At 41.9% G+C, this 14,205-nt stretch overlaps 1 protein-coding gene across 1 annotated transcript in view; it reads left to right on the top strand.

Moving 5' to 3' along the window:
* The window catches only part of vil1 (villin 1), a 16,130-nt gene extending 2,037 nt beyond the window's left edge, over nucleotides 1-14,093 (top strand). The window contains exons 2-20 of the mRNA XM_030785979.1: nucleotides 4,249-4,360; nucleotides 4,606-4,680; nucleotides 4,826-5,022; nucleotides 5,389-5,497; nucleotides 6,895-7,005; nucleotides 7,106-7,308; nucleotides 7,626-7,704; nucleotides 9,337-9,435; nucleotides 9,621-9,774; nucleotides 9,973-10,073; nucleotides 10,186-10,323; nucleotides 10,545-10,703; nucleotides 10,928-11,107; nucleotides 11,495-11,640; nucleotides 11,849-11,993; nucleotides 12,494-12,682; nucleotides 12,801-12,869; nucleotides 12,985-13,128; nucleotides 13,302-14,093. Of these exons, the coding sequence (XP_030641839.1) occupies nucleotides 4,280-4,360; nucleotides 4,606-4,680; nucleotides 4,826-5,022; nucleotides 5,389-5,497; nucleotides 6,895-7,005; nucleotides 7,106-7,308; nucleotides 7,626-7,704; nucleotides 9,337-9,435; nucleotides 9,621-9,774; nucleotides 9,973-10,073; nucleotides 10,186-10,323; nucleotides 10,545-10,703; nucleotides 10,928-11,107; nucleotides 11,495-11,640; nucleotides 11,849-11,993; nucleotides 12,494-12,682; nucleotides 12,801-12,869; nucleotides 12,985-13,128; nucleotides 13,302-13,415 (2,493 nt within the window). The 5' untranslated portion in view covers nucleotides 4,249-4,279 and the 3' untranslated portion in view covers nucleotides 13,416-14,093. The remainder of the gene's footprint in view (nucleotides 1-4,248; nucleotides 4,361-4,605; nucleotides 4,681-4,825; nucleotides 5,023-5,388; nucleotides 5,498-6,894; nucleotides 7,006-7,105; nucleotides 7,309-7,625; nucleotides 7,705-9,336; nucleotides 9,436-9,620; nucleotides 9,775-9,972; nucleotides 10,074-10,185; nucleotides 10,324-10,544; nucleotides 10,704-10,927; nucleotides 11,108-11,494; nucleotides 11,641-11,848; nucleotides 11,994-12,493; nucleotides 12,683-12,800; nucleotides 12,870-12,984; nucleotides 13,129-13,301) is intronic.
* The last annotated feature ends 112 nt before the right edge of the window (nucleotides 14,094-14,205 follow it).

Raw genomic sequence — 14,205 nt, 5'->3', positions numbered from 1 at the left:
AAGAAGGTGAGTCCGTTTGCCAGCGCTCTGTCCTCGATTTAAACTGATCTTATGCTATACTCTGTTCCATGTAACACTCATCTTTACTGACACAAGGCTGGAGCTTATGAATGAACCAGTGGTGGGAGGCTGTGCTGATTTCCTGCGTTTTGCGGTAACACATAGCACTAGTAGTGTTGAATGGTTAAGACCATTAAATGAAGGTGTACATTTCAATGGGAGTGATTTTAACTGATAGCTGAAGGGTCAGTAACTGTGACATTAAACTGTGAAAATATAAGGATCATAAGGATCAGAATTGTTGGTCTACACCTTGGGCTGCGTCTTGTTGCCACACGGTATAACTTTAGTCAAGGTCATGCTTGACCTTAACTTCGATATAATATGATAAGATAAGATATGCCTGCAACTGGGGTTTTGTTCAAATTCTCCTCGTAGTCGCTTGTTTTGAGTGGATAAAGAGTATTGACCTTGCTCTCTGTCTCTGTCTCTCTCTCCCTCTCTCTCTCGCTCTCTCTCTTTCCACTTCATTCATAGAGAGGGTGTGACCATAATCAAAGAGAGAGTGTTTGTTCAATATATGAGGTACTGACAACGAACAGAGGAAAGACGGCATATGTATGCCAGCAGAACTCAAACAGAAGTGTATTTTAGGGGAGGAATGAAGGCTGAGCATGTGTAGAAAATGTTTTATAGACATGTGAAACTTTCAAGACGTCACCGTCAGGGCTCAGCAGGAGGATGAAAACTGACAGGAAGTGTGAAGTGTGAAGCAGATGTCAGGTTTTTCTGGACACTGTTGAGGAAAAGGATAGAAAGAGAAGGACAAGTAGATGGCAATGCCAGGGCGAACCCCTCCCACACACACACACTCACACACACACACACGCACACACACGCACACACACGCTCACACACACACACACACACACACACACACACACACACACACACTCACACACACACACACGCACACACACGCTCACACACACACACACACACTCACACACACACACACACACACACACACTCACACACACACACACAAACACTCACACACACACAGACACTCACACACACACTCACACACACACACACACGCACACTCACACACAGACACTCACACACACACTCACACTCACACACACACACACACTCACACACACACACACGCTCACACACACACACACACACACACACACAGACACTCACACACACACTCACACTCACACACACACACACACACACACACACACACAAACACTCACACATACACACACTCACACACTCACACACACACACACACACACACACACCCTCTCTCTCTCTCTCTGTCTCACACACACACACACATAAATCCATATCAAGATTATTCAATAACCCTGTACGCTTTGTTTGTTTACCCAGAGCACACGCAATAAAAGCCGGAGTCCCATGTTGCAGATATCCTCATGTGGGCACAGTGCTGTGATAATACAGGCATAGGCCAGCCAGGAAAGTTGTGTGCCTATCTGGCACTTTGTAGATGCAGGCAGATATTCTAGCATGGTAATGACAACCTTTGCACTGGGCAGTGAGTGGATTATAGTCATCTTTCCATTGGTTGTTGCATAAGTTCCAATCATCCCTGTTTCAAAGTCAAAAGTTGAGCTATATAATTATTTTAGCACACCTTCAGGTGCCAGGTTAATTAAACATTCACACACGTGCGTGCGCACACACACACACACTCAAACACACACACACACACACACACACACACACACACCACACACACACACACAAACATACAAATGCCAAGGTTGAGGCTTCTGAGATGTCCACAGCCGATCTACTGAGGTCTGATTTACAGAAGTACATGTATTTTAATATGTTTTTGCTACTGCAAGCATGAAATATTTAAATGCTTTGCATTTTTTCTGTAGTATTCAGCCATCCTGCACATTTATGTTCATTAGAAAACATCCCCAGAGCTCTGTAGAGAACTAGAAGAAGAAGAAAAACAAGAACAAGAACAAGATGAAGGAAAAGAGAAGGGAAAAGAATGTCTTTCTTTTTTGTAACTGGAGAAGTAATGCTCTATACGATGATAAAAACCAGTGAGAGAGCTGTAATAGTCCTACACTGTGCATTATAACACGGTTCATTATTTAAACCATCACTTGCACCATCATAAATAATTACCTCAGACAAAATACCACAGAGAAAAACAGAGCAGTTCACAAGGTAGCTTACATGCTAAACTCAGCTAACCTCAAAACCTCTGACTACGTTTCACTCACATAACCACAGCTTAGAATGTTGCTCTCCTGAATATTCTACTGTTACCATAGCAGCTGCTCAGAGGTGGACAGAGAACCCTCAACAGGTGACAGTAACTAGGCACAGAGCATCAGACCAATGCAGTGGTCAGTGCACTGAGGCAGATTCGTCCAGGCCCTCCAGGAAAAAACAAGCCAAAAAAATAATAATAATATACATATATATTCAGTGAGAAAAACTGGTTGAACTGAGTGTGGTTTTGAGGGTTGAGAGCGTGTGGGAAAGGGTGTGTCTTATTTTTGAGACCAGTACACATGCAAGCTGGTGCTTAAGCTTTGGGTTTTTATGTTGGGTTTTTTTTTTTTAGATAGCAGATGAAGTTAAACAGCTGCGAGGTGTATGTTCATGATAGACACCAAACAAATATAGAACAAAAGCGTTTTACTGTCTACGGATAATAAACCACATACAGCCTCATGCAACCAAGGCAACAATACAAAAAAAGCGACGCCCACCCTAAACTGTTTGTATTCTATTCAAATTTACAAGTAGTAAGTTTGTGTATCGGCATTTGAGAAGCAGTCCGTCTTAATTGGGTTGCCCATGTATTGTTTTGTTTATTCCGCACAGTTACACCAAAACAATTGCAAAACATTACATTCGCTGCAGGAAAAGAATTTTGTTGGGTGTTTCACGTCATGATTGTTCAAAAAAAAAAAAAAAAAAAACCCTACTCGTTAAACCTTGCATTTTTTATTTCACATCTGCAAGTGCAGGTCTGGTGTTACTTCACACATGCCGAGGTGACAAGCGGGTTTTTCCACGGTAAGCGGCAAAGACCTGTTCTAACTTAAGATTTAAGCTATGTGTCATTCTTCATATGACTACGGCTCTGAAACGTTGTGATGGAGCTGATGTACTCTTACATGATGTCAAAAAAGCTTTTTAAATTGCGTCTCTCGAGTTGGAGCCTTGATTCACCTGGTGAAAAGATGGCACTTAAGAACCCAAAGGCATACTCCTCCCTGGTTTTTTGGGGTTTTTTTTGACATATTAAGTCTGATATTTAAGAACTCAGAACCGTGTACAGAGCGTGAGATCATGTTTTCAAAAGAAAAGAACTTGTGTAAGTTATCTCTTGAAAAAAAAACTGCTGGTGAAGCACTGAAGAACACTTAGACACTGAGCTGAGATGATGAAAGGCAGTCACATGGTCTGTACTCATTTTGACTCTGTCTTAGCTGAAAACAGAAGATCTTCTTATAGTCGTCTAAAGTTAGCAAAACTGTCGTTTCCTGTATTGTGGTTAGTTGTGTTTTCCTAACGCAGGGCAGACACAGCTCTGGTATGAGCTGCACATTTGGCCTCACGGCACAGGTTACCAGGTAAAAGTTTCCGGCAGTCAATTACGGAATTGTCTTCTGTGAGGCACCTCCCTCATTACACTGAGGTGACCGGGGTAAAAGGGCAACTCTAATTAAATCATTAACTACGCTTTGCCGTGATACTTTAGACCACAAAAGGCTTAGTCAGGGAGGGTCATGGTATCATGCTGTCAGGAAACTGTTAGTGCTGACAGGAGAATCATCAGGGAGTCGGAAGGAGTGTTTGGTGTTCAGCGTCATTGGCTCATACTCCGGGAGTGATGGTGACAAACGGGTGTGATGACTGGGTTACAGTCAATAACGTTGGGCGGAGGTTAGAAGACAGAGGATGTTTCTGATGTGCAACATTTTGAGGCGTGAGTTTGAGAAGCGTTGGAGGTGGTGACTTCAGTTCAGAACACAATATGGCTGTCTTGACTCTTCACAACGCTAATCTCATCTGTAATTACTGTGAAACAAAAAAAAAAAATCGTAGATGATTCCATGAGGCTTTTACAAAGAGTGGTAAAGATAAGAGTACGTATCAGCAATGAATAGATAAAGCATCAAGTTGGTTTTTTTTTTCTCTTTTCCACCCTACCCTCTGTCCCATTTCTCTCAGGTGTTTCCCTGAGACTAAAGAAGATTCCATCATGCCAAAAGTCGAAGCCAAGACCCAGGTTTCCAGAGCCCTTAATAAAACCACTCCAGGGCTACAGATATGGAGGGTGGAGGTAAGTGAGTGTTAGGGTGTGTGTTCACTTAGTCATTACGGACCAGCCTTACCAGTGCAGTCCATTTGACCTTAGTGAAAAAAAAGGGGATGTCCTCCCGTACAGATTTTAATCAGATAAGATATTTATGAGGGACAATACTGTGATGGTGTATCTGATCTAAATAATGTTATTGCTGTTTATTTCTCCCTCTGAGTCCATCAAAGAAAAGTGTTTTATGGTGCGTTTGTTTTATCCTTGGCCAGAACATGGAACTGAAACCTGTGCCTTCTAAAACCTATGGACATTTTTATGAAGGAGACAGCTATATCATATTGCATGTAAGTAATTATGATGAATATAAAAGGTCATTTTCAAATCTATAAAAAAGAAAGAAAAAGAAAAAAAATCGTATGAAACAAAAGGGTTGAAAAAACAATCATGGTGTCACGTTTAATAAACTTCTTGTCTTTTTCTGTCTTCAAGACTCGTAAGACCAGCAGCTCTTTTTCCTATGACATCCACTACTGGCTGGGTAAACAAACGTCTCAGGATGAACAAGGTTCAGCGGCCATATACACCACCCTCATGGATGACCACTTGGGTGGTGTTGCCGTCCAACACCGGGAAACCCAGGGCTATGAGAGCCCTGCCTTCCGTGGATACTTCAAACAGGGCATCATGTAAAGTCCACCCTCTCCAAAAACCTCGTCGTACAAAGTGTCCTCTATGCATTACAAAAAAATATACACATATGCACTGTGTTTTTTAAAACTCTTTAATTTATTACTTGAAAAAAAAAATAGTAATACCGGTTGGCTTTAAATCAGTTTTGTTTTGTTTTGTTTTTTTGTGACCAAAGTAAAACACACAACTTTGTTACTCATGTCATCTAATTCCAACCCAGTTCCCGAAGACGAATCAACATGAGCATAAATAGGATTCGTTTTTAGGAAGTTGAAAAAACACAGTTTTTACTTCTGCATTCCTCTTTCTCAGAATGAGCTGTGTAGGTTTGACCTACCGTACTGATGACATTCTGATTGCAGATACAAAAAGGGTGGAGTAGCCTCTGGTCTGAACCAAGTGGAGACCAACACATACAACGTCCGTCGGCTGCTGCACGTCAAAGGGAAGAGGAATGTGGCAGCAGGGGAGGTGAGGAAGAGCCCAACCAGAACTTTACTCCAACTCAAAAGTCAAAGGGTGCAGTTCCACTGGTCCATCGACCAAGTCATGAAGTATTAACATTAGAGTAACTACAAGAGAGCGCTCCACTTATTAATGTCCTAGATTTTTGTTAATTACTCCAGTTTAGTGTGGGTGTGGTTAGTCAAAGTTAAGTCATCACACGTGACTAATCACATATCTCAAACTGTAATGGGATTACTTGTTCATTACTTCCTGGAAACAAAAAAAAAAAAAAATCAAACTACTGACTGATTTATGTCTAAATTACTCTGTCAAAACCTGTACGAATCTACAAAATGGCAAGCAGAAAGATGACAACCAGCAGTTCCCTCAATACTTTATTTGTCATTCAACAAGCGACAGCACACACTCTTGAGTAATTACTCATTTACTTTCAACCCGTATGGACCAGCAGGTAAAGACCTGTCGGTTCACGAAAAGAACTGCCTCAAATGAAAATGAGAGATTCTGTACAGCGGTGGAGTTGTTCAGCAACATACCAAGTACAGGCAGAAAGGCTTTTTTTTTTTTTTAAGGAAAATGAAACACACATTAATAAATGTGTCTCTGCCCATGACTTAAACCGTTGCTTAAGCTCAACTCATTTTGCTTCCTCATCACTGAAATAGTGGTTACATCTTGTCAATCTTGTTGCATCAAGTCATTTGCTGGAAAGCCCGTTCCTCTTTCGGGTCCGCTCTGAGGAAACGCTTTAGATTGAACAGAGAAGTAGGACTCATTTCTGTGAGCTACGACAAACTTTTTTTTTTGCTAATATGTCCCTAAAAAGATTATGGTTAATATGTTAATATGTCTCTAAAAAGATTATATCACTTTGTACACCATCACCCTTAACACTGCTCTACACCCACAGAATCTTACCCTTAGGAATTTAGCTCTGTCTAAAACTCCAGACTCATAAAATTCCAGTCAAACTCTCATGGGATGAGCGGCTCTGCGATGCAAAGCCATGAGCGGAGCGTTTCGTTGGGAGAGTACGACAGCACCAGCCTTCCCACTGAACCATCCAAACCCTAACGCCCACTGACGACACGAATAACTCTGACCTTTTGAACTGTGACATGGGGAAAGAGGGTTGAGAGAGAAGCGAGATAGTGACGCATCATTTGCATTTCCAGCAAACGCTCACAGCTTCACAATTTCTCATGGCCCCTCTCTCCCCCCTAGTGGAGACTTTGTCTCACATGATTTTCTGTGTAATAATCCATTCCAGTAATGGCACCACTCCACCACTACAAAGATCATGAAAAGCAGACAGTCAGACAGGATATTATGTGTTATAATGGACATGATATGTAGATTGGACATGATGTGTATACTGGACATCACGCTGTGTTTTTCAGGTGGACCTGAACTGGAGCAGTTTCAACAAAGGAGATGTGTTCCTGCTGGATCTGGGTAACCTCATTATCCAATGGAATGGGCCCAAAAGCAACCGCATGGAGAGACTCAAGGTATCACGACACAATAACAGCTTTACAATAAAGTCTTGACTCTCAAGGGAGGAATATACCACATGAGCTTGAGAATAAGATGCAAAGCAACTCCTTTTAGGGGATGAATTTGGCCAAGGACATCAGGGACAGGGAGAGAGGGGGCCGCGCCCAGGTGACGGTGGTGGAGGGGGACGATGAGAAATCTTCTGAGGAGGCCTTCAATCTGATGAAGAAGGTCCTGGGAGACAAGAGGGACATCAGAGAGCCCATATCCGACGAGGTGGTGGACGAGAAACTCAAGTCCAGCATTAAGCTCTTTCAGTAAGCACAGCTCGCTCCATCCTAGTCAGACACAAGCTTGAAAGCACGTCTCAATTTGTTTCTGTATGAACAGAGAGAGAGAGAGAGAGAGAGAGAGAGAGAGAGAGAGAGAGAGCGAGAGAGAGAGAGCGAGAGAGAGAGAGAGAGAGAGAGAGAGAGAGAGAGAGCGAGAGAGAGAGAGAGCGAGAGAGAGAGAGCACGGAGGAAGAAAGGTTGACACTGTTACATAAAACACTTGTTACTTTCGTTTTCAGTCAATGACTTTTTTTTTGTTGTTGTTGTCCTTTGTTTTTTTTTTTCTTTTTTTTTGTCCACAGCATTTCAGACGCTCAGGGAAACCTGGTGGTCCAAGAGATTGCTGTGAAGCCTCTGACACAAGACTTGCTCAACTCTAGTGTGAGTGTCTAAACCCAGATTAGAACCAGATTTACTGAACTATAATGTGAGTGGCTAAACCCAGATTAGAAGCAGATTTACTCAAGTCTAACGTGAGTGGCTAAACACAGATTAGAGGCAGATTTACTGAACTATAATGTGAGTGGCTAAACCCAGATTAGAAGCAGATTTACTCAAGTCTAACGTGAGTGTCTAAACCCAGATTAGAGGCAGATCTACTCAACTCTAACGTGAGTGTCTAAACCCAAATTAGAAACAGATTTACTCAACTGTAACATGAGAGGCCAAACCCAGGTTACAGTCAGAATGAAAAAAATAATAAAACTGTAAAACCATCGATGGGGGAGGAAAGGAAATCCACTTCACAGGTCTTCCTGGTAGGTGTGGTTCAACAAAAGTTCAAGTGCCTTGCAAAGACTCATGTAAATCTCCAGGTTTGTAAAGCAGTTAGCAGTTTGGTAAGAGGCTCTGCATTGACATAAATACCATACTTGAAAGGCTACGCAGAGAGACCATCCTTAATGATAACTTGCCAACACCGTGAACAAACAAACAAACAAACAAAAAAATGGAGTTTTAATCTAGTGTCAAAACTTAGCTCATTAGTGTATTGGATATTGATTGATTATTACTGTTTTTCATTCATTGTTTCGCAATTTATAAAAATATGTATAAATATTAATATTAATCGCTTGGAGCTCCAATTCATTCAGATGGACAAATTACACTGACAGCAATGTGCATAACATTTTAGTAATTATAGTAGGAGCTGTGTGGTCTTTAAAATAAGTAGAACTCGACTGTGTCCAGGAGAAGCCAGTAAACGTGGATGAAAGGTCAGTACTAAACACACAGGAGGTTAAAACCTTTGTTAAGGGAAACATGAGACCACTCAGCCGTCTGGGCTCACCCTAATCTTTACTCAACATGTCACAGTTAATGTTAGGGTACTACAACTGGCCCTGAAAGATAGATAAAGAGGAAGAAAGGATAGAACATTAGGAAGTTACAGATTAAAAATATATCTTAATAAACTTGTTTTAAAAAAAAAATAGACTTAATGAACAAGTTCCCGTTTAAGGTTTCAGTAGCAATTCAGCTTTCTCTCAGCTATTTTACAAATATGAATATGTTGTGGCTAAAAGGTGTTTTACAAAAAAGAAAAAACAAAACTGCACCATTGTTAAGGCATTGGAAAGTGTGTGCCATACAGCAGGTTGGTCAGTATTAAATAAACTCTGTGAGCCAATTCTTAACTCTCTTTACAATCAGTGGTGACTGTGGATTATTGAAACACCTCCTCTGATTTCATATAAATCAACACAACAAATAGAACAGTTTCCTATCACAAGTTAACAGTGTAAGATACTGGATGTAAAGGAACTCTTCAAAAAAAAAAAAAAAAAGAACTCTGTCTAGCTCCAAGAATTTTTTTACACAGCTCAGTCACAAAGGGAAAAAAGGGGGAAAAAAGGAATTTTTTTCACTGATTGTAAGTCGCTTTGGCTAAAAGCGTCTGCCAAATAACTAAACTGTAAAATTGTAAATTGTAAGGGTGTGGAGTATGATAAAGTTAAACATTATCTTACACTGAGTGCTGTATCAAGGTTTCTTGCCTTACTCTTGGGACAGGATTGTTACCTGCTAGATCAGGGTGGAATAAGAATCTTTGTCTGGAAAGGGAAGAAGGCGTCTCAGACAGAGAGGTCCCAGGCACTGAATAAAGCCGAGGTGAGTCTCTCATATTACCTCATTGCTTTCGTTCAGTCAATATTTTTAAATGATTTATTCTTGAGTATTTCAGCCTGGCCCTTGAAATGCTGAAGCCATGTTCACTACTTTAAAGAACACCAAAAGTAATACTAGATATTATAATTACAATTTCCAAATACTCATTAATTTGCTCTTTTTCTCAGGCTTACAAAAAAGCAAAAGGCTATCCCCCGTCCACCTATGTGGAGACAGTGAACGAGGGTGCCGAGTCGGCTTTGTTTAAGCAGCTCTTCCAGAAGTGGACGGTGAAAGGCCAGACCGTGGGTCTGGGCACCACTCACAGCCCAGGCAAAATCGGTGAGAGGTTCTTCCTTTTGTTTTTCACCGTGCAGCCCCACACGCACACTACACCGACACCAACAACTTACGCAAAGCAGAACCTGTGCTGCCGTTCACAGCGATAGGACGATGTTGAAAGACAGTTCGGTGTGACGCATGAAGAGCTGTCTTAAAATCTGCTTTTTGTTTTTGCCGTGTGTCCCTTGTACTTTGTAGCTAAGGTAGAGCAAATCAAGTTCGACGCCACGTCTATGCACGCCCGGCCCGACCTGGCGGCCAGGCAGCAGATGGTCGACGACGGAACAGGTGAAGCAGAGGTATGTGCGGTTTCATCGTATTGTTCCATCTGCTGTGTGAAGCGAAAGCGATTCATTTGAAATTAAAGTTGTGAAAATTCCCTTTTTTTTTTTTTTTTCTTATAAACTGTAGGTGTGGAGGATAGAGGACAATGAACTAGTCCCTGTGGACAGAAAGTGGCTGGGACATTTCTACGGCGGCGACTGCTATCTCATCCTTTACAAGTATGAAGTCAACAACAAGATTCACTACATTCTGTACATCTGGCAGGTTCGTAATACTAAAGACCCTTCGTTTTTCATGCTTCTCTCTGTATGTCAGTCAAACATCTGCTTAGCAACGTGGCTGCCCTGATATCACCAGGAAGCAGAGAACTGATAAGAGAGCCGCTTGCACAGTTCGTTTCTATGGCGATGGATATCCACTTTTATGTAGCTCCTTTTTTGCTTTTTAATCAGGTCTGTTACGTTAAACTGTGCGTAACATTTCAGGGTAGTCATGCCAGCACAGCAGAACTGACAGCCTCAGCGTACCAAGCAGTGATTCTGGACCAGAAATACAATGGGGAACCGGTACAGGTTCGGGTTCCCATGGGGAAAGAGCCGCTGCATCTCATGGCCATATTCAAAGGGAAAATGGTCGTCTATGAGGTAGGCCCAACATGCGCGGTCACATGAGACTATGAACAGTGTCATATAGTCTGACGAATGTTAATGTATAAATGTCATGACCACACATCATCAGCAGGGGGCGTGTTGTTTCAGTCCTCTTGATCTTCTTGTTCAATACTGAGGAGTGTTCAGTACCTGAGGCATCCGATTTAAGTTTACCAGCTTACTCCTCTGACTGCGTTCCTGTTGTTTTATGCTGACAGGAGGGAAGTTCCAGACAAAGCACCACAACATCTCAGAATGCCGTGAGGCTGTTCCACGTGTACGGAACAAACGAATTCAACACGCGCGCCGTCGAGGTTCCTCCACGTTCCTCAAGCCTCAACTCCAACGACGTGTTTGTGCTCAGCGCTGAGAACAGCTGCTTCCTGTGGTACGGAAAGGTCTGTGTCGGGGTCCCCTCATTATGTAAAAAAAAAAAAACACACTTCTTTCTTCGGGGTATTTCTCTGTTATTGTTACGCCGCAACAGGTAGGTATGGTATGTCTCTGGACGCAATGTCTGTGCAAGTGTATGCTCTTTGAATTTTATGCATCATATTTTCAGTATGAAAAATTTACCCTCTCTTACATTACTGCCACTAAGGCTCCTCGACAGAAGAGCTTCAGCCGAATAACACACAGTGAAGCCAGTTGGCAGAATGAGCCTTCATAGTTTAGGCAGAGACTCATTAATGTATCGAGACAGTCATTCCTTTGTTTTAAATGACTGTGTATGCAGCCTCACACTGGAACTCTACCTCATTGTCTCATATTAATGTACATTGTAGGGCTGCAGCGGGGATGAGAGAGAGATGGGGAAACAGCTGGCTGACATCATCTCCAAGAGGGAGAAACATGTGATCGCAGAGGGTCAGGAGCCAGCAGATTTCTGGGTGAACCTGGGAGGGAAGACACAGTACGCCAACAGTAAAAGGTAACGTCGCAACACGTAAACTAAACGAACGCGTGTGCCGTTACATTTATCTTCCGCCAAACCTGAACACCAGGCATTCGTCAGTCGGCTCCTCTGAGTTCCTCTCTGTGGACCTGTTGTGCGCGGTGAAAAGTTTACGAACTGACCACCTCACGTCTCAGATCTGTAGTGTTTTGGTAAAGTCTGCTGTGCATTCCTCCTCGTTAAGGCTTCAGGAGGAGCACCATGACATCACACCACGCCTCTTTGAGTGCTCCAATCAGACGGGCCGCTTCATCGCCACCGAGATCGCCAACTTTGACCAGAGCGACCTGGACGAGGACGATGTGATGTTGCTGGACATCTGGGACCAGGTGAGGGCCACAAATGGACTTAGTTTGTCACAGAGCTCTATCTAGGGTGGTACGTTTATCACCCCTGAGGCCTAAAAACACAGTTCACAACTGTGAAAAAAAATTTACATACGGTTCCTCATTTTCACCAAAAGGGAGAAGCTGAGAAAGGAGCAGATATTGCGGCTGTGAACCTCAATATATTTTAAGGCACACAGTCAGTGATGATTTTAGTATGAAGCAAGTGGATGAAAATATAAGAATCGTTAAAACATAACTATTGTAATGAAGCTGGCCAAAATCCCCGATGATGCATGTATTTCTCTAACCCTAACCCTAACCCTAACCCTAACCCTGACCCTGACCAAATTTGGAGCTAGAAAGTGTGTTGACTAAATCTGGATTTCAATGTTGGCTGTAAATGTATTAAAGCAATCTTTAAGGAAAATCTGTATTCCTCTTTCTGTTCTAACTCCTCTCTCTTTCTTTCTTTCTTTTTTTCTTTCCTCTTTTCTCATCAGGTCTTCCTGTGGATCGGCAAAGGAGCCAATGAGAAGGAGAAGGCGGATGCGGTGATCACGGCTCAGGAGTACCTGAAAACCCACCCCGGTGCCAGGGACCCAAAAACCCCCATCGTACTGGTCAAGCAGGGCTTTGAGCCGCCCACCTTTACAGGCTGGTTCCACGCCTGGGACACACACATGTGGAGTGTACGTACAAAAAAAAAGCGAAAAAAATCAAAAAGCTCAAGACTAGTCGTGCCCTCACAAAACTCTGTCATGTCTTTAATCAATAACATGACCGGTTCACATCGCTTTTGTCTTTCAGGGAGGGAAATCCTACCAGGAGCTCAAGGCAGAACTTGGAGATGCAACTGAGGTCATCAGGATTACAGTGGTCTGTTCAACTAAGACATGTTCCACACATATACTGTATGTCTTTGATCGTCACTGACTGAGTTTGTTCTAAGTTTGTTCTAACTTTTAACATCAGACTTCCTCTCTTCCTGCAGGACACCGCCAAACCAAACTCAACACTCATCTCTAATGACAAGGGCATAATGTCGTCAGCTGCACTGCCTACCTTTCCAGCTGACAAGTTGGTAAACATTCTGGCAGAGGACCTTCCAGACGGCGTCGACCCGACCAGAAAAGAGGTGCCGCCTGGGGTTTTGATCTAAAAAAAATGTTCCAATTACACTTGGGCACTGATGTTTCTCCATGGATCTTAAACAACAAAATGAAGGAAACCTATTCATATCATATACCATTAACACAGTCTCTCTCTCTCTCTCTCTCCCTCTCTCTCCCCCTCTCTCTCTCTCTGCAGGAGTATTTGTCAAATGACGACTTTGCTCTAGTTTTGGGAATGCCTCGCTCAAAGTTCTATGCCATGCCTCTGTGGAAACAACAGAACCTTAAGAAAGAGAGAGGCCTGTTTTAGGAGGGAGACGTCTGTATCACTGATCACTACACGACAGAAACCCCATGCCCCCCATCTCTCAATTACTGACCCAGACTAAAATGAGATTAAAGTGGTCGAGATCACAGTACTGACAATAAAAAAAAATCTTAGATTACTTTTTTCTGCTTTTCACAGTTTTACATCTAATTACATTATATACTACTACTACTTTTGGGAGAAACAAATCAATAATATTTAAGTTAAAATCTGTTATTTAATTTGAAAAGGGTTTAAATAGCATAATATTTTGTTTAAGTCGAATAACGCTCATTAAATTTTAGAATAATGTAATTTTGTTTCCTAAGAGGTAATGAGTATGTAGATCACAAATCGCTTGCCTGAGGTTGAAACTTTTATGATGTGTTTATAGATTTATTTAACTGTATCATGAACTGCCAACTTCTCAACACCTCAAGGATATCAAGGGCATTTAATGAGGGTTTGCAGGGATTATTTTTGCTCAAATAACATACAGATATCAAAATAAATGCAGAGATATGAAGACTGTTTTGTTTTATTACATAGTGATTAATGTGCAACGGAGAACATTTAACTAAAATTGTTATTAAGAAGAATTAATATATCACGTTTTATTGTTTCAATAAACATTTCAGTTGCAATACTGACTCTACTTAACAATCGTGAATGGTCTGATTTCTTGATACATGATTCAAATGTTTTTCCTACACTTTCTGACCAAACTTATAAGCTAAGACATGTTTTCACATATTGTCAAAATCTTTCACACCATATTAAAGGGACTGAGAGA

Source organism: Chanos chanos, chromosome 10, assembly GCF_902362185.1.
Source record: "Chanos chanos chromosome 10, fChaCha1.1, whole genome shotgun sequence".
In the NCBI taxonomy this organism is placed as follows: Eukaryota; Metazoa; Chordata; class Actinopteri; order Gonorynchiformes; family Chanidae; genus Chanos; species Chanos chanos.
The sequence above is the reverse complement of the archived record's forward strand: the minus strand, read 5'-3'. Positions and strand labels throughout refer to the sequence as shown.